Below are 21,692 nucleotides of genomic sequence, written 5' to 3' on the forward strand. Positions count from 1 at the left end.
CCATATTTCCCAAAGACAGCCTTTTTTCTTTATGGGTCAATATCATGCTGGTAATAATGCAAATTCCTCATGTCCATGTGGGAGTTTTTGATCATTCAAGTGAACAAAGCACTAGAACATGGTGACAGTGAGGGGAGACAGTAGTAAGAGGTGCACACTATAACTTGCTGATCTGAGAATGAGAATCAGTGAGAACTACCTTGCCATTTTTTTGTGGTCTCAGCATTTCATGCATTCATGGTTCTGCCAAGACAGCTCCAATGTTCTTATGCATTTGTTCCTCCAGAATATTGCACTGATGCAGTCTGCTCTCTGCCAGCCTGCTGCAATTACCTGCAACTGGATGCCATTAAGTCCTGCAAGAAACAGGTAAGTTTTTTGGTGCATGTACTGCAACGTCCATGGGTGATTTGCCTGGCACCATTGAATTGATGGCCATTTGCAACAGCTCAGAGTTCATGTTAGAGCAAAGTGTACTATAATATAATGTGAAATGTGGATGTCATCTCAGCCCTAGTTTGTGGAGAATGTCGCTAGGTGATTTTTGGGTACTTATTGTATTGAGAAGTGGATGAGGCCAGTGATCTATTTGCCATCCAACTATCCATTTGGGTAGTTAAGTGGCAGTGGGAAGATAGGAAACAAATGAAAATATCTTATCTTACCCTAACCAAAATTATTGAACATTGTTGTGGTATTCTGGCCTCTTTAGAAAGTTTTCTGCCCTGTGGGAAATAGTGTCTCCTCCTCGTCACCTCATCCACTTCTACTTTTCAATTGACACCTGGGGAGATGGACCATCTGTGGTTACCAAGCACTTTCTTAAAAAAGTTGTGTGAAACGAATTCCAGCACATGAGACCTCTCTTTTAAGGACTGCAAGTTTGGGTTTGATTACCAATAACCGTCTCCAACTAGTGGTGGCCACATGGCCAATATGGAGAAGCAATGGTCAGCACAAGCCAGCAAAGTGTGATTAGTACTGACTAATCATACCCATAATAGTGAGAGGGAGGTCTGAACACAAATTTAACATGCAATTCACTGCTTGAAATGAACAGAGACTAACTGCACGGTGTGAACACTGCACCACTTTTCTAAGAAATCTTAAGTTTCCTTCCCTTTATGACATACAAGAGTTTCATTGCATTCATCATTAAATCAAAGTTCAACTTATGTTCTACATTCATTATTGTTCACATTATATTTATATGTAAAGAGATCATCGAGAAGTGTTAGCAATAACTATGGTTAGTGTTTGACCTGAGCATGGGTCACTTGTTATACAATCAATCCAATTTCAGACAGTAATTATAGAGCTGAAAATTCTGTAGGGTTTCAAATCTGTCACTATCATAGAAGTCATAGAATCATACAGCATGGAAACAGGCTATTTAGTGCACTTCATCCACACTGACCACTGGACACTCTTCCATATTAATCCCATCTCCCAGCACTCAGTCCACAGCCATCTATGCATAAGCGATTCAAGCACTCATCTGAGCAAGGCTTTCAGCAGCCCAGCTTTAACCACTCTCTAAGGCAGTGCATTCCAGGTACTTAATACTCTCTGGCTGAAGAAGGTGCCCAGCATATCCCCTCTAAATCTCTTCCGCCCACCCCCGACCCTAAATCTAAGTCCTCTAGTTTTATCTACCTCTGATATGGGTAAAAGTTTCCTACAGTGTAGTCTATGTATAGCCTTCATAATCTTAAATACCCCAATCTTGTCCCCTCGTAAACTCCTCCACTCCAGGGAGAATAAACCAAGCTTCTCCAATCTCTCCTCATAAATGAGTTGCTCCATCGCAGGCAATATTCTGGTGAATCTCTTCTGCATCTTGTCCAGCACCATCACACCCTTCCTATATCCTGGTGACCAGAAATACAAGCAATACTCCAGCTGAGGTCTGATCAAGGTTTTATAAAGTTGGAACACATCATACCTACCTCTGAATTCAATGCCCCAATTCATAAAGGCCAGTATCCCATATGCCTTCCGAACTACATTATCTTCCTGTGTTGCCACTTTCAAGGATCTATGTATTTGTACACCAACGTCCCTCTAGAACATAGAACAACACAACACAAGACAGGCCCTTCAGCCTATGATATCCGTGTTGAACACAATGCCAAATTAAACTAAATCTCTTTTCCCTGCACATGCTCCATATCCCTCCATTTCCTGCATATTCATATGCCTTTCTAAAAGACCCTTAAGTGCCACTATACCTGGCAGCCTGTTCCAGGCACCTACCACTCTCTGTGGGAAAAAAACTTGCCCTGCACATTTCCTTTAAATCTTCTCCCTCTCATCTTAAATGCATGTCCTCTAGTATTTGACATTTCTATCCTGGGGAAAAAGATTCTAACCATCTACCCTATCTATGCCTCTCATAATTTTGTTAACTTCTATCAGGTCTCCCCTCAGCCTCCAAAGCACCAGAGAAAACAACCCAAGTTTGTCCAACCTCTCCTTATAGATCATACCCTCTAATCCAGGCAGCATCCTGGTAAACCTCTAATGGAGCAACCAGAATTGCACACTATTCTCCAAGTGCAGCCTAACCAATGTTTTATATAACTGCAAAATGACTTCCCAACTCTTATACTCAATGCCCCAACCAATGAAGGCAAGTATGCCATATGCCTGGTTTACTACCCTATCTACTTGCGTAGCCACTTTCAGAGAGCTCTGGTCTTGGACCCCAAGATCTCTCTGTACATCAATGCTATTAAGGGTACTGCCATTAACTGTATACTTTCCCCTTACATTTGACCTCCCAAAGTGCATCACCTCACACTTGCCCAGATTATCTCCATTTGCCATTTCTCCGCCCATATCTGTAACTGATCTATATCATGCCATATCCTTTGACAACCTTCCTCATTGTCTACAAATCCACCAACCTTTGAGTCATCTGCAAACTCACTAAACCACCCATCTACATTTTCATCCAAGTCATTTTTATATATCACAAACACACGTCCCAGCACTGATCCCTATGGAACATGGCTGGTCACAGACCTCCATCCAGAATAACACTATCCTCGGTCTTCAGTGGGCAAGCCAATTCTGACTCCAAACTACCAAGTCACCGTGGATCCCATGCATCTTAATCTTCTGGATCAGCCTACCATGAAGGACCTTGTCAAATGCTTTATTAAAGTCCATGTAGACAACATCCACTGCCCCATCCTCATTAATCACCTTCGTCACCTCCTCAAAAAACTCAATCAAGTGCTCATCTAGACATGTCTGTCAGCAACATAGCTTTAATCACTCTGTTCCTCAATACTCTCTCTCAAACCCTACCATTCATGGTGTATGTCCTCGCCTCACTATTACTCCTAAAATGCATCACCTCACATTTGTCTGGATTAAACTGCATCTGCTATAATTCAGCCCATTTCACCAACACATTGACATCCCACTGCAGAATAAGACTACCTTCCACACTACCAACAACGTCAACAGTCTTCATGTCATCTGCAAACTTACTGATCACGCCTCCCACATCCAAGTCATTCATATCTATTCTAAACAGGAAGTATCCCAGCAGTGATCCTTGTGGGACACCACTAGTGATAGGCATCAAATTGCAAAACCAACCAGGTAACAGTACTCTCTGTCCCCTATTGCCAAGCCAATTTTAGATCCATTTGCCAAGTTGCCCTGGATCCCATGGCCTTAATATTTTGAATCAGTCTCTCATGCAGGACCTTGTCAAAGGCCTTACTAAGTCCATGCAAATCACATCAACTGCTCTGCCCTCATTGATACACTTTGTTACCTCTTCAAAGAATTCAATCATATTGGTCAGACAGAATTTGCCCTTGACAAAGCCATGTATGCTGTCTCTGATTAGTCCCTACTCCGCCAGGTGATCATTAATCCTCTCCCTCAGTAATTGTTTCAGTATACTCCCCAATGTTAGGCTCACAGGTCTACAGTTACTAGGATTTTCCCTGCTGCCTTCTTTGAAAAGTGGGAGCATCTTTGCCATCCTCCAGTCATCTGGTACCCATTTGTGTTCAGCAAGGATTTAAAAATCTCAGCCAGAACCACAGCAATCTCTTCCCTTGCTTCCGGTAGCAGCCTGGGATAAATCCCATTGAATCCTGGATATTTATCTACCTTTTAGGCCACTAATGTATGGAGTACTTCCTCTTTATTTAAGGAGACATGCACTAGACTTTCACTTGCCCCTTCACTGAATTCTCCAAACACAAAATTTGATTCCTTTGTGAATATTGCTGAAAAGTATTCATTTAGGATCTCACCTCTTCCTTTTGGATCCATATGCACAGAATGCCCCTGTTGTCCCTAATGGGCCCTCTCTTTCCCTGTATATTCTTTTGCCTTTAATATACTTATAGAATACCTTTGGATTTACCTTAATCGTGTCTGCCAGTAATATTTTGTTGCCCTCCTTAGCCTTCCTCATTTCCTTTTTAAGTGCCTCCCTACACTTATTATATTCTTGATGGGCCTCCCATGTCATCAGTTCCATATGCTTTCTTTTATCTCTTTATCTAACCTTCAATATCCTTCGATATCCAAGGTTCCCTTTACTTGTTACCCCTGGCTATTATCCCTGCAGAAACATGTTGGCCATGAACACTTGCTAATTCTCCTTTGCATGCTTCCCACTGTGTAGATGTAGACCTACCTGCAAGTGGATGCTCCCAAACTATCTTTGCCAGGTCCTCCCTCGTGTTAATGAAATTGGCCTTTCCCCAATTTAAGACCTTTATTACTGGGCTATGCCTGTCCTTTTCTATAACCAGTTTAAAATATACAAAGTTATGCTTACTATCTCCAAAATGATCCCCCACCAACACTCTGCCCATTTGACCAGCTACATTCCCCAAGATAAAGTCCAGTAATGCTCCTTCCCTTGTTTGTCTGTTTACATACTGCATCAAAAGGTTCTCCTGGACACACGTTGGTAATTCTGACCCCTCTGAGCTTTTAATGCTAAGGCAATCCAGTTAATATTTGGATAATTGAAATCCCCCAGTACAATAACCCAATTTTAATGCAGTTTCTTGATATCTGCCTACATGTATGTTCCTCTATCCCTTGTTGGGAGGTCTGTAATACACCCACAGCACAATGACAACACCCTTATTGGTTCTAATCTCTACTTATATGGTGTCATTTGAGGAGCCTTCTTGGATATCCTCCCTCAATACTGAAAGATTGTGATATTTGACTAATGGTACAATACCTCCTGCCCCTTTACTCCCCCCTCTGTTTTGTCTGAAAAGTCTACACTCTAGAATATTGAATTCCCAGTCCTACCCATCCTTCAACCATGTGTCAAGAGAGAAGATCTAGAAATTGGGTTTAAATTGCTGTCGATTAACAACAATTTTATACCCAATTTGTTTCTCCTGCTCTCTCAAAGGAAAGTAAACACTTGAAACTAAACTACGGGCCAAACACAGGCAAATGGGATTGGCTTAGGGAGGTATCTTAGTCAGCATGGGCGAGTTGGGCTGAAGGGCCTGTTTTGTGCTGTATAACTCCATGAATCTATGAAACACCTCTCCTGCTTTTTAAGCCATTTCTGTCTTAAAGCTCACATGGTGAGAAAGCTACAATGGCTCCCTCACTCAGGTTGAAATCAATAGAGGTCAGGCCCTGATGTCAGCATCACACCTCAATTTGCATAATTAAACAGCGGGTATGCATTTACTGTCTGCTTGGAAGAGCAGGATAAAATCAGAGACAGTGTGATTCACACAGAACATTAACAAGTCTGTTTTTTTTCAAAAAAAAAAGCTCCCTTGTTATTCATTTTTCGATGGGTGGAAAAAATTAAAATAAACACAATGTTAATCTAACCTTAGAGGGAACTGACTGACCAGAAATAAAATAGGCAGCCAACCAACAGGGTCAGTCCTCTAAAGGATGGACTAGATCAAAATAACCCCCATTGACTGAGGAGCTGGAAATTACAAACCTGAAATGCTTCAATGCCACCACTCCAAGGGTGTATTAAAATGTAACAGTTTTACATGGGTGCTTTCAATTAAAAATGTGAATGAAGGAATTTATAATAGAAATAGTGCAGATGCAGGACTTTTAAATATAAAAGTTAACTGCACAGATGACTACAAGGAACAACGGAGAGGGTAACAGGCTAGAACAATTGCTTAAGCACACACCATTCACAGGCAAAATCTGTGTTCAAGTGCATCCAAGACTGATGGAACGTGTCTCTTTTACCTTCAGGGTTTATAGGTCCTAAATGAAATGGATCCAATACCTGGCAAGCTTAAGTTCACAGTACATAAACTGTTATTAACTAGGTACTAAACTTGGGAATCTGAAGCTCACTATTTGCCTTTAATAAAATTGGGCTGGTAGATACAATCGCCTCTGAAATGAGGTATGACAACCTGGCCTGCAGTTCGTAAAGGGGATAAAGGGGCATTAATTTAACCTGGGAAAAAGTTAGGAATGCTACAACATGAGAGAATGCAGACTCAAACATTATACTAGAGGAGTCAGTGGAGAGTTTGAAAAGTAGGAGGAATGTTTGGTGTACACAGTGGGTGTGAACCCTTCAAGCACATGCTAAAGATGCGGTGGCAGGAGATAGCCATAGAGATCAATACCTGGGGTCCAGTTCAGTCCAATCCGGAGGATCTAGATCCAGTGCTGCAATACTTTCAGTGACTGCACATGTCCTCAAGTTCAGTGACTACATTACCTAATTTCAGATCCTACCACCTTATAACACTAAATGAAAATTAAAGAAGGGTCGCAGACCAAAAACGTTGACTGTTTCTCTTTCCACAGGTGCTGCCTGACTACTGAGTTTTCCAGCATTTTCTTTTTATTTCACCCATAATTAACCTCAGACAACATTCAATTCACCAGACCCCATCATTCCTACGAACAACTTCTAATAATCAGAAGTTATATTGAGCATTTACATGCCACTGTCCCCATACACTTAGCAATGCTGTAAGAATCACTGCCAATCACACATCTGTAAATACTGCCAGTTATTCAACCATGACAGCCACATCATACAAACATATCATATAGCAATTACTGGCACATTAAGAGTTATAGGAAAAAAGATAGAATGTCCAAACTCTTTGAGTCAGGCTCTGGAACTGGCTGCAAGTAATTCCAAGTTAAAAATGCACACCTTGCATTAACTTTCCCTCAGGATCACCATCCAGTCCTTGGTCCCAGGCCCAAAAAACTAAATGTGCAGAAACTGGGAATCTGAAGTAAAAAACAGAAAGTGCAGGAAATACTCATCAGGTAAGGCAGCATCTGTAGTGAGAGATACAGAGTTACTATTTCAGGTTGATGACCTTTCATCAAACATGTTGCAGAGAAAGGCAAGGGGCGAAACAAAAACAAAGATTTTTGCAATAGGGTGGAGACCACGAGACTGAATGATACGAATGGTGGTGGTGTGAACTGAGAGAGGACAGCAAAGGCTTGTTAATTGCAGCAGATCTCTCTGGAGGAGAGATAATAGGAAATTATGAGCTTTCATCAGAACTGGCCTGTTCTGAGACAAACTGGAAAATCCATTTATCTAAAGTTGCTGAATTCAGTGCCAAGTCCTGAGGACTGCAACACATCTAGTTAGAAGATGAGTTCCATGAGCTTGCATTGGGCTTCATTGGAACAGTATAAGAGCCCAAGGGCAAAGGATTCAGTATGGGAGAGAAACGGAGAATTAAAGCAATTAGCATAAAAACAGAACATGATTGGAAAGACTCAGCAGGTTGGGCAGCATCTGTGGAAAGAGAAACAATTAACATTTAAGGTCTGAGACCCTTCATCAGAACCGAGAAAGAGACAAACAAGTTAGTCTAGGCAGCAGAGAAAGTGGAAGAGGGTGATGGATGGAACAAAGGGAATTTCTCAAATAGGGTGAAATAATGCAGCTGTTAAGGGGCAGTTAAGCTCCTTTGTTGTAGAGACTGGTGTGTTAGGATGTCCCCAGTAGGGCAGACTAGACAAATAAAAGGAAAAAAAAACGGCAGACGAAAATGGCCAATATGATCCCCCAGAGAGTACAACCACAGCAAAGACCAGAGCACATTAGGTGCCTCAGCAGTACAGGGAGAGAGAAGGAAGGTCAAGAGGGCCATCTATAGCCTCCTCCGCTCAATGTCAACAGTAATCTGCCATGCTGAAGTTTATGGAGTAATACAACACGGAACTACCAAGACAAGGACAAAGAGAATGCATAAGATAGTTAATTGACTTTTATAAGCAATATGGCATAATTTAAAATCTGTTCTGGAATGCTTATTTTGCAGAATTTAAATTTTGCACTGTCGCCAAGCAGGTCCTGTAATCAGTGGTAAAATAAGGTTATGTGAGGGACAATTAGTGAATGAAGAGTTGGGATTGCAGTTATTGGATTAGCCTGGGAAATTGAAGGCCCCTCATGACAGAAAAGCTGCATAGCTCTCAACACCACAAAACTTTAGATCTCACGTACAGAGTATTACTGAGCTCTTTCAGTGCATTCCAATTTGCAGAAGCCTTCATTCAGCCCACTAGTGGTCTACTCCATTACAATTTATATGCAGAACAACTTGGATCATATACACGTTGTGCACACTGCTTTCCACACTGGAGTCATCAGCCATGTTATCAAAGGAACCTAATCCTAACCTTTTGGTTTGTTGCTTAAGTGTATCTGGTACAGTAGCTTGCTGCAGAATTAAGGCACTGTGATTGTTGCCAGGTCATCAGGCATTTACCTCATGACTTACTGGATTGAAGCAATTAAATTCTTATCAGTCTTGGTTTAGGACACAGTTGGCCTGCAGCACCCACAAGGGATGTGTGTGCAGTCAACAACAACCTGCACCATGAAAAAGTCTGCAGGCTATCAATACCACAGAGTCTCTGACAAGAGAGAGCAAATGAAATATGGTTGGATAGCACCAAACATTTGTAGAATTTTAGCATCAGACAAAAATAATCTACTAGGAATATACATAATTAATTGACAATATCATTACAAAGTGCTGGTGAAGGGATGGATCTTTCTTAATGCTGAACCCCTGTTCAGCTCTGCCAGCATGAGAGAAAGTGTTACCCAGGTAAATGCTCACTGACAGTGTCTACTTGCTCTGCATAGCTCTGGCAGACGTTCCCTCTGAACTTGCCAACATCTTCACCAATATGTTGTTTGGCACAATGCATTCCACAAATCTAGGCATTCATTGCACATGCCATTTTGTTGTTCTATGGGTACCCACTGCAGCCAAAAATTGGCACTAACAACCCAACTGCTCACTATGAAATGGCCAAAAGCAGGCAAAAGGGGCCAGCTCAGTCAGGCAACTTGGTCGGCAAGGATGAGTTGGGCTGAAGGGCCCGTTTCTATGTTGTATCGCTTTATGACTCTATTACTCTGCTGAACCATGCCAGTTAGGCATTCAATCATATCTGACTTGAGTGCTTAGTGGTGAAACAGAATACTTAAATGGAAAATATTACCTTGTCCAGCAGTAACCTCCTTCACCCTTAGCAATGCAAGATTCACAAAAATTGTAATTAAAGACAATTACATTTTACTAACTTTTCTAAATAACAGTAACATTACATTAATAAACTACTTTAATTAAAGCAGAGCTATGCAGAAGACTCTTAATTATGAAATTATTGGTGGTTCAAATTGATTAACAGTCTGTTCTTCAATACTGTTGATATTATATCCAATCACTCTCCTCTTATTGAACTGTTGCTAAGTTGACCCACACGACATTTGAAGTAGTTGATGAAATTGAGAAAACTGATGGGGCAGCCATAAACAAGGGTGCTAAAAAGATTAAAAACATGTCAATTTTAAAGTTTCAGGTACATAAAAAGATAAGGCAAAAATATTAGAGGAAGTATATGTCTATAAAAAAAGTGTAAAGAAAGGGAAATGTACACATTTAAATTACACCTTGTCATTGTCTGAAAATCTGTTTGACAGTAATGTTAAAGTTGACAGTAACAACATGAGATATTCCATTTCATTTTCAACAGTGCATTCATCCTCTTTGACTTTTACCCAATTTAAAACTAGTTGATATGTATACTTGTCAATCCAGCAATTTAGTCAGGGGAACAAGTATATTTTATCAAGCATGCCGCAGTTCAGACACCTGTCAAAAAAGCCAAAAATAAACTCCTTTTCATGTTCATCGTTGCTTAAGTAACATACGTTAGAGATCAATACTCTCCATTAAAGAATGATTTTAACTTTTCATATTGAACCATGTATTATTAATAATGATATAATAGTACTGCTATTGAATTATGTTAGAATTATGAACTATACCAACATATTCTGGACATGTGATTAACACATTTAGTGGTAGCCAAATTAAATGGATAATGAAAGAATAAACATATTTAACATAAATTACTGCATAGTAGCATTGCTTATGGACCAAATATTTTTCTCATCTGTAATTTATTCTGTGCTTCTTCAATATTTCTCATCCTTGTTTCATTTTTCTGCATTCAATTTGCCAAAGCCAGAAGTACACAAGAAGATAAAAACAGTTTATACCAGGTTGGGTTGCTACTAAAATTATATGCTATCAATTGTCCAGGACATTGTGTACTGTTGCAGGTAAGAAAGAACTAGGGGAGGCTCAGGTGGAATACGGGGGACTATGGTGGGTATGCATAAAGTTTACAAGCTTGAATCTGGAGTTTAGGGATTGAAGTGAGTGATGTATAGTCTGGGATACTTGTTGGGAAAGAAGGATGAAATATTTGGGAACGACGATCCTGAACTTTGAAATCCACTTATTAAGATATGATAGCACCCAGGTGGGACACTCTGGCTATTCAACATTGTGAGCTTGAGTCTAGTAAGCATTCCAAGACACGAGGGAACTGTAAACAAATAGGGAAGTTGCCATCAGTGGTGATGTGAACATTTGCAATACGGAATGAAAAAAGCACAAATGCTATGAGGAACTGGAAGCAAAGGGAATCTGAGATGCAGTGCAGAACCAAAAGCAAGAGTCTTCAATTGACAAGGAACAGAATGTAGCACCAAATGAGAGAAGGGATTATTAATAGGGATAGAGTTGTGTCCAAATGTAACAAATGAATTTGTGATTGGCTTGATGACTTAAAGGGCAGAACTCAATCCAGAAAGAGAATCAGGCCTCAATTAAATGCATCGTTACACTTTGGTGATTTCATTGATGAAGTTTCTTTTGTGGTATCCACCGCATGCTTGATTCTTGAAATCCAGGTCAGGTCAGACATTTATTGGCTGAATTTCCAAACAACCCCCATACTGGCAAAAGTAAACAGTATACAGAATTTTTTTTTTTGGTGTGCAGTATGTGTGCATTAATCTTTGCTGTATATCTCAGAGGAACAGATGAAGAAGGTATAAAATGCCATCAAAGAATATTCTTCTCTTCAATTTAAGGAAACATCACAATGAGCAGAAAGGAAGGCATGAATTTTAAGATTGTTGTAGATTAGATAATGAAGGCAAAATTGGTAAGCACCAATAGCTTGCAGTGGCTTCAAAATACATCAAAATCTGGATTTAAAGCATCTATCAAAAAGGAGCATTACAATGGTTTGAATTTCTTTTAATTTAAATACCAACTTAAAAATAACATTTCAATTTCTTATTCCATAATTCTGATAATAGTTATTCCACAGAATATTTCATCTGACATATCAGCAGCAAGACATAGGTAAAAGTACCCTATCCTAGCGCTGTGAAATGTCCATGGTATGATGAAATAGGTTTGTGTACTTCCGTTAAAAATACATCTACATTTTAGTAGATGTGCACTATATAATGTATGTAATGAAAATTTTTTATTGCTAAGTTATGAACTGGAAGACAAATTACAATTATATTTATGTATTGCATAAATCACTTGAAAAAATGTCAATACTACCCAGGCTTTGCAGCTCTTCCTGATGACCACTGTGAGGTATATTGCCTGCCACATTAACTGCATTTACATAAAGTTTATATGTTGCAAATTGTACTAAATTAGTAACTGGGGAATAAGTCTGTGGGGGCTTTAACATGGTCTCATCAGGTAATTTTGTATTTGGATGAAGGTTAAGTCATCTCTTGAAAATTGCTCTTTTTCTGGAGGATCATTCAGGCCATCTGTTTGTAAAAACCCTTGCTTCTAGAATTCATATCAAACGATTAGTCCTATGAACAAACTTAGGTTATAAACATGCAACTGTACCATTTGCCTCTTTACCCTTTCCCTGGAAGAAATAAATCACACTGTGTATTTGAGGACATATTTATAGTCACCATTATTTTAAGAAAATTTAGAATCTTGCTTGATGTAAAGTCAAATCTGACTAACCTACTTACAGGAAAAATAAATAGAAAATATACAGGTATTATCTGACATTCAAAAAACAGAAATTAATTGGCGAATGCATAAAATGTCAAATATCAATAAATAATGGAAATTAGGACATGGTTAAATTTACAAATAGGACCTTGGTGACTTGTTTAATGTGATGCACTTGTGCACTACAATTTAGAAGATCCAGGTGATGTTCTTTGGAGCCTCTGCATGGACCCTAAGGCTAAAATACTAAGGATCATGTTAACTTTGATAACCACTGGCAAATATTAGTAATTTGGTCCATGAAGGAATGGGTTTAGTTGCATAAGTCACAACAACATAAAAGTCTTTCATTTAAACAATTCCTTCAACATCGAAAGACATCCCAAAACACTGAATGAAAATCACAAAAATTTCAGATGCTGGAACTCTGAAATAAAAACAAAAGTGCTGGAAACACTCAGTAGATGAGGCAACATCTGTGTAAAGAGAAACTGTTAACGTGTCAGGTCCCAGACCCTTTGTCAAAACTAGGAAAGAAAGCAAACAAGTTCTTTTTCAGTAGCAGAGAATTTGGGGAGGAATGGGTAGCAAAAAGGAAATACCTCTGATTGTGCGAGACCAGATCAGTGAATGTGACAGAGTAGCAGTTAGGATCAGATGTTTCTTTATCTGTATAATATGTTACTAGTAGCAAGGCTGTAGGACATGTTCAGCAAGTTAGACTATACTAATAGAAAACAAAACTGAGCCAAAATGATGAGAGGCAGGAATGGCTAATTCTTATATAGACAGAAAGAAAGAGTGAGTTACCTGAAGTTGGAGAATTCAATGTTGATTCTGGAAAGCTGCAATGTAGCCAGACAGAAAGTGAGGTGCTGCTCCTTAAGTCTGCATTAGGCCTCATTGTAATGGCATAGGAGGCCAAAGACAGAAGATCAGAGTGAAAATGGGATGGCGAATTAAAACAACAGGCAACTGGAAGTTCAGAATCACTCCTCAGACTCATTGATTTACAGGTTTACAGATTTCAAAATGAAATAATGGCATTTCTGTAAGTGCCAGAGATTCAATTGACTGTGAAGAAACTTCACAATATATTGTAATTTTCTTCTGATTATGTGAAAATCAAAGACCAAGGTCAAGCATCTCTAGAGTCTCAATTCTACATCATGTTACTTATTATCTGATTCCTTTATTTGCCTGAAGTAAACGCATTCGGTTTAGTTGTGGCATACCACATTCTTTGCAGTCAGCCACATTTAAATGTTCCCAAGTTCCAGCATGGCATCTGTTAGTAATTCTGACTCCCTGAAGGGCAATAAATAATATTGACCGTTTTAGTTGTTTGAAAAGGTCAAGTGGGTCATTAGATGACAAGTTCTGGAAGTAAAACTTCCTCAGCCAAGGTAAAGACAATGGAACAGACGTGTTGAATGGAGGATTTCAATGACTGCAGACGTGAAGTATACAACCATAAAGAATTGAACACTTAGATAGAGCATTAAATAGGTGAGGAATTGGCAGCCTAATGGAAATTGGATAGCCAGCATATGAAAGGTATCCAAAGGACATTAATCTGAAACATTTATTCTGTTTCTCTTTCCATAGATGTTACCTTACCTACTGAGTATTGCCAGCATTTTCTGTCTTTATTTTGGATTTCCGTGCCTGCAGTATTTTATTTGTAAATGTCTTATAATATTTGTGCCCTTTTGGTTTTGCCTCACTTATACAGTGACGCCTCCAAAAATAAAATGCTATTGTGAAGTTTTGAAGGGTTTTATACTGTAGCTTGAGAAGACTGAGGCCTCGATCTCAAGCATCTCTAGAGTTTCACTTCTGTCATCATGTTACTTATTATCTGAACCTAAGCCTGGGTAAATGCCTTTGGTTTAGCAGTGGCACACCATTCTGATGCACTTACTTCTCCACTAAGGTCAGGTGGTTCAACACAGGCAAGTAATTCAAGTATGTTTTAGCACCTGAGTTTCACACCATAAGTTGGACATCAACTAAGACTCTGATTAAAAAAATCTTGCCAAACAAATATACTTCAGAGACTGTGTTTTTTATTCTCCCCAAATGGTCCAATATGGAATGACAAGAAAACCCGTCACCCAACAGATATATCATATGCTAATTTTCTGTAACATTGTCCTCTCATCTTACTTTTCTGAGAGTTGTGAAAGAATACAAAACTGCAGTCATCCACACTGCTTGTCAGATCACTGAAGTGTTTTCCAAATTAAGTACTAGTTCTGGAGGTAATGCTGCTGAATTGATCATGTTTGGCTTTTCCCTCTGGGTTTGATCTCTATAGGCCTTGCTAATTCCCACCATTCCCCAACCAAGCCTCTGCTGGGAAACCAAACATCCCTCCTCACCCTCACCCCTTTCACAAAGGTCCCAGGGGAAACATGGCAAGTAGATCCAAACCCAGAAGCAGCTCAAAAGATTTTGTTTTTACTCTGTTTAGGCACCAGAGAAAATAAAACAGGAATACTCCATTGAACTTGAGGAAAAGTTTAGGGGTCTATTGTGTTAGGTTCCCTCATTATTTCCAACTCTATTTCTCCATCTCACTTACATTGAGTTCCAGATATTAAATCTTTATTGGACCCAGAAATCATTATGTACAATTAATTAGGTGAACTTGTAAAATGCTGAGCCCTTTCATTAATTTAGCCCTGATCAAAGATCAATAGATGTGTGATCAAGAGAAATGTCATGATTGATTCCTTTATTTGTCAAGGAGACCATTCCGATGCATTTACTTCTCCACTAAGGTCAGGTGGTTCAACTCAGGCAAGTTTTTAAGTACCTTTGAACATCTCAGTATCACACCACAAGTTGGACTTACTAAGACCTTGCTGACTAAAAAAATCTTGCCATACAAATGTACCACAGAGATTCTGCTTATTTATTTTCCCTAAATGGTCTTATATGGAATGACATGGAAACCCGTCACTCAATAGATACATCATATGCTAATTTTTGTAACATTGCTAACTGATCGCTAAATTATTGGTATTGTGGAACACCAAAAAAATCTGAATAATCTTTTTGTGGTTAAAGGGGACCTTCATACCACTTAACAGGCTTTTTGTAATTATTTTTCAAGATAAATGAACTGTAATATTAAAAGAAAGAAATCTGATTGCATTTGCTCTTTAGGTGAAGAAAAGCATCCACAGTAATCAATTCTAAAAGTTCATTATTCATTCTTATGGGATTGATTCAGTTTCCAAATGGATGTTATAAGCAGTGATCTGTCAGACGTGAATATATAAGTTATTTGTGAAGTTCTCCACCATTTCATCTGTGCAATCACTTATTAGCTGTGATGTTACCAAGAAACAAGAGGTCTAGCCAGACCATTTATTTTAGTGCACGGCATGACATTGAAGATTATGTATATTGAACAGGAAAAGGCAAAGCATTAAATACTCAATTGTTGTACACACATTAAACAATAACAGAGGTGTCCAATGGTCAATTGAATGGTCTATTCTTATGAAATCATGGAAGACACAGGAGGCCCTTCAGCCCATCCTATCCTTGCTAGTCAAAAAAGAATTATCCAGCCTAATTCCACTTCAAGCACTTGGTCCATGGACCTGCAGATAACTTTTCTTTAAAGTACACATCTAAGAATTTTTTAAAGTAGTGAGGGTTTCTACCTCTACTTTCCAGACTCTACCACCGATTAGGTGAAAATTTTTTTTTCCTTATTTCCCCTCTAATCTATGCCCTCTGGTTTTGACTTCTCTGCAAACAGCAGCAGTTCTTTCCTATTTCATCTATCCAGGTCCTTCAAAATTTTACACACCTCAATTTGGTCTCCCCATAGCGTCCTCTGTTCCAAGAAAACAAGCCTGACTTATCCTATCTTTCTTCATAGCTATAATTTTCTGGTCCTGTGAACATCCTAGTAAATCTCCACTGAATCTTTGCCAGTTCAATCACATCCTTCCTGTAATGTGATGATCAGAGCTGCATACAGCATTCAAGGAGTCTATTGTCTTAGTTAATAGACTGCACAAAATAACATCAGTTTGCTTTAAGTTGGAATCCTTGTATCTAAAAACATCATTGTTCCATTTAAAAAGTATATTAAAACTGAAGTGAATCTGAAAAGTAAAAGAGAGTTTAATCGGTTGATGACTGTAAAGTGGTTTTCAAGAGATTGATTAACTTTACCTAAACTAGAGAGACTTAGAAAGCTATTCAAATCTTAGGGAAACAGCAGTACAGTGGGTAACCTGCTGGGCCAAAAACATGAATCAATGACCATGGTAGCTGGGGAAATTGAATTTAAAAAGCTAGTATCAGTAATGGCGACCATGAAATGAGCAAACTGTCATAAGAAATTCATCTGGTTCACATAGTCCAGCAAATGAATAAATTTGCTCCCCTTACCTTGCCTATCCTACATGTGCCATCAGATCCTGCAGCAAAGTGGTTTCCACTTAACCAGAATTAGATGGCCCAGCAACCAAGAGGCTCACTGCCTCTCTCTCTCTGCTAATTAAAGATGAGCAATACATGCAGATGTTGCCAATGACATCAACAACTCACAAATGCAAAACAGGAACTAAATTCAGCAGCAGGACACCAATTGCCAATTTCTTGTTCAAATGTGCAGGGCCTATTTCTTGCATGTTTGTCAATCATATCAGGTGTTAGGCAGCTAGAACAGTGATTACCAAATGCCTGCCAGCTAGTTCCTCATGGGTCAGATGATCTTTGGCCTGCAAACCCAGCAATCTGTGGTGTTACCTTTGTGCTCATCTGCAGCCCAATTTAATAATTAGCCCCATACATTTATTTTCCACACAGCAATTGGAAACCACAATGGATGCATGGCTGAAAAATACAGTATGTCTCAAAGTAAACAACTTGCCTTCTGTTTCCAGGGTTAAAACCAAAATATTGCTCCTCGCAGTGGTCGTGATGTAGCCCAGACACTGAAAGATGTCGATAAACACTTTATCCTGTGACACCTTAACAATCCTGATGCTTTGATCCTATACACACATAACAAATAAGCAATGAAATTAACTGAGGAAAGTATAAAAGCTGAAAAGTATTCACAAGGTGACTGAATTTAATAAAAGTGTGCAATAGACGATAACACGTGAAACTTCCTAAATAGTAACAAAAAAAACAAGTACAGAAAGTGTTTATTTAGATTATTAATTCAACTAAACTGTTCTAATAAAATCTGTTTTTTTTAATGTTAGCATTATACATTGTGGAGGCAGTGGGTGCAACAAACTACAGCATGAGAAAGTAGTCTATACTTTCACAACCATTACTCCTCTTTTCTGATCTCTACGAAGAGACACCAGGCTTCAGACCCACACCTCTCCATTGACAGGGAAGAAAACCATTGCATCAATGTTGTACTTCAGTGCAAGGTAAGTGTAGTGCTATATTAGAGGTATATAAAATACTGAGAGGAATAGATAGAGTAGACAGTCAGCGCCTCCTTCCCAGGGCACCAATGCTCAAGACGAGAGGTCATGGCTTTAAGGTTATGGGTGGGAGGTTCAGGGGAGATGTCAGGGGGAGGTTTTTCACCCAGAGAGTGGTTGGTGCATGGAATGCACTGCCTGGGGTGGTGGTGGAGGCAGATACATTGAACAGGTTCAAGAGCTTGTTGGATAGGCATATGGAGGAGTGTGGGATGGGGGGATACGCGGGAGGAAGGGGTTAGGTAGTGTGAGGGTGGTTTGATGGACGGCACAACATGGTGGGCCGAAGGGCCTGTTTTGTGCTGTATGGTTCTATGGTTCTATGGTTGCTTTGGATTGGTAGTACAGCAGACTAGCTGGTGCTGACTGAAATCGAGCATTCTACAGTATGTATTAGAGCTGCATCACTGAGGCAAGCAGAAAGCATTCTGAAGTCTTTGAATCCATTCTTTATAAATAACCATTTAAAATAATGGCTGTACACATAGTTGTGACCAACAGAAAATGCTTTAGCTCCATGCATTACATGTGGGAAGCAGGTACAAAGCATTCATCTTGAGGTAGTTAACGGAAGAATGTTTTTCACATTCCTCAATGAATTTGTGATTGCTAAGACCTTTTTCAATGTACAGGCTCTAAACTGGGTCATCTGCACATCTGTGAGCTAATCTTACAGAGGAACAGCCAGTTGGTTGTTGATCATGGGTGTATGTCAACCATACATACTCTACAAATGTACCAAGAAGCAGTTACTGCATGTTGCATTATGGACTAAAAGCACTCTAGGGTTGAAATCACATTTTGCAATCTATTTTACAATGGAAATCAACCACACAACATTCAAAAAAAAGCAAATGTGATTCAATTGAATTTTTCAGCTAATATCTTCTGCAAATGTAGAAAAATGAAACAAATGTTCCTATTCAAAATCATACAGGTTACATCACAAATGGGTGAAATTCTTGTTTCAACAGAAAATGGGAAGTACTTGTTTTCTGCCAAATCAATAATTAAATCACATTAACTAAATCACACCTTTCAAAAAATATCTCCACAGTTTCTGTAGCCTGTTATTAATTATGCTGATAAACAGGCTTGGGTCTGTTTCTGGTTTTAAAAAAATATCACATCAGTCACACAAAGTCATAACTCATTATCCATTTTGTCATCGTAAAACTTAAATTTATGATTAACAATGCAAGTGAATGCAACCCAGCTCTTCCCCTTAGTGAATGGCCATATGTATTCACATAGTTCATTTTCCAGTAATTGCCTTTTGATTTAAAAATATCTATAACATGTAGAACTAATGTAGAAATACTATAAATAATTATATTGGATTGTCGGTAACTTTAATTATGGAAATTAACTGGTTAATTCAGGTAACAATGTTTAGATGAAGTGCTTGACCAAATAAAACTTCAATGTAGGAATCAGAAAGTGGCCAAAATTGCATAATGGTAAAATAATAAAAATATTTATTTTTACCCTATGTTTATATTGATGTATTATGATTATAAAGCTGTAAAATAAAATTTAAAAAACAAAATTAGTCAAATTGTGCCAATTTTAGAATCCAATAAAATGGATGTTAATTAAATCCTTACCAAATTACCAGTGATAAATACAGATCAATTATTCTTTGGGAATTAATTTTTCTGATGAAATTTAAAGAAGATACAATTAACTATTCATTTTGACATATCAATAAAATGATCATTTTGTGAAGAATTTAGTTATTGCGTAAATTGTTACTGCCAATATGGGATTTCTCTCTTATTCTGTAAAATTATATCTTAAATTCAATCATATACACAGAAAATTATTTTACATGATATATCACCATGATATCAGATCGCAGATAGAAGTCAGGTGATTCATGTTACTAAGATAGAACATAAATGCTGATTACCACTTTGAATCTCTTTAAGCTCTTCTTCAGAACCCGGCCACTCAAAATGTCTCTCCTTGAGATCCTTTTCATGAATGATGAGAAGAGCAGATTTTTCACGGTCATTGTCATGCATCCTGCAATGCTGAATGATCTTTATTTCTTAGTCAGCCTTTATTGTCTGCCAAATTTCAGCAGTTGCCCCTCAGGGAAGTTGGATCTTGGGAAGATAAGGGCTGGTCCCTCCTTCCTTGGCCTCTGACTCCTGCCCATGCTCCACCTGGTGAAGGTGAGTAGTATTATGATAGTGAGAGCATCACCAGAAGCCGAGTAGAGATTACCAGTGTCCTGAAGATGTAGGTGTCTTCATTACTTCTGCAATATTTCCCAGACAGGGTTGAGTGCTTCATCCTCATTTGTTGTACAACCCTGGTATCAAAAGGGTTCAGCCGTTGCCTACAATATCCAATAGGCAATGGAGCAACAAAAGAGCAGAAAACTAACATGACAGGTAACTGGAAGCTCAGGGTTCGGGTCACCTAGCAGACTGAGCAGAGGTATTTTGCAAAATCATCACCCAATCCGCTTTTGTTTTTTTCCATTATAGAGTAGACCACATCATGAACATGGAATGCAAATTAAATTGGAATAAGTGCAAGTGAATTGCTGCTTCACGTAGAAGCAATGTTTGTGTTCCTGCATGGTGGGATGAGGTAAAAGTGCAGGGGAAACAGTGGTGAGAAGGGGAACAGTTAGCAGTCAAGGAACAGTGAACCAGGAAATTGTGGAGCGAACAGCTCCTTCAGAATGCTGTGAGGGAAGAAGATGATGTGTATCATTGTGGAATCTCATTGTAAGTAGTGAAAATGAGAAGGATGGTGGGAGGGAAGGTGCGGACCAGGGGAATCCTATTTTTGTTTTGAATAGGAGGAGAGCAGAAATGCAGAAAATAGAAGAGACTAGGTTGACAGTCTGTCAGCTTAGGTAGAAGAGAAGCCACAATTAAGGATGGTCCAAGTAGAAGTGGGAACTGTGGGCTTTTAAAGGAGTCACTGGAATTGAATCAACTTCACCTCCTCTCACCCTGTTTCTTGTAAGGATTCCATTTCATTCTCCCAGTTTTCCATCTGTGGTACCTGTTCTGATGATGGGACTTTCTATGCCACCACCTTTCAGATTCCTGTTCCATTAAGCATGACTTCTCCTCCATCATAGTTGACAGGGCTCACAAAGGCATCTATTTCTGGTCTTCCTGCTCCCAACTGCTCTCCTCCTGCCAGAATAAGGATAGAATTCCCTTTGTCCTCACCTTCCCTCCTATCAGCCTCCATATTCAATGGATCATTCTCCATAATTTCTGCCACATTAAATGGAACTCCACCAACAGATGCATCTTCCTCTCCTCTCCCATGTCAGGATTTCAGACAGACTACTCCTTCCCTTTGCGGCTCTCTGCTTCACACTTCCAGCTCCATCAACCACTTCCCTCCTCACAGCACCTTCCCCAACAATACCTAATCATTCCCCTCTATTCTTCCCTTCATTTAGGGTCCTAAACATTCCTTCCACAACAGGCAACAATTCACTTGCAATTCTCCCAATTCAGTGTATTGCATTCCATACTCATGATCCGGTCTCCCTGACAGTGAGGAAACCAAATGGAGACTGGGTGACCCTGAGCTTCCAGTCTGAAGCCACTTTGGTTCTGCATTCCACTCCCTCATCGACCTCTCTAACTTTGGCTTCCTGCACCATTCTAACGTGGCTCAACGTAACCGTGAGAAGCAATACCTCATCTTCCATCTGGGCTTGTTGCAGCCCTCAGGATTCAATATTAAATTCAACAATATCAGGTGTCCAGTCTTTCCTGCTCGCCAGATCTGTAACATTAACTCAGCCTTTCTCTCTGCACAGAAGCTGCCTGATCTCTGTATTCCCATTTGTTCCAGACCGCCAGCAACTGCTATC

General features: G+C 39.2%; 1 protein-coding gene across 1 annotated transcript in view; it reads right to left on the bottom strand.

The window, feature by feature from the left end:
- The window catches only part of ush2a (Usher syndrome 2A (autosomal recessive, mild)), a 630,034-nt gene that overhangs the window by 551,982 nt on the left and 56,360 nt on the right, over nucleotides 1-21,692 (bottom strand). Inside the window, 4 exon segments of the mRNA XM_052011249.1 lie at nucleotides 1,246-1,349; nucleotides 1,950-2,064; nucleotides 9,765-9,823; nucleotides 17,260-17,383. Coding sequence (XP_051867209.1) covers nucleotides 1,246-1,349; nucleotides 1,950-2,064; nucleotides 9,765-9,823; nucleotides 17,260-17,383 — 402 coding nt within the window.

Source organism: Pristis pectinata, chromosome 3, assembly GCF_009764475.1.
Source record: "Pristis pectinata isolate sPriPec2 chromosome 3, sPriPec2.1.pri, whole genome shotgun sequence".
Lineage (NCBI taxonomy): Eukaryota > Metazoa > Chordata > Chondrichthyes > Rhinopristiformes > Pristidae > Pristis > Pristis pectinata.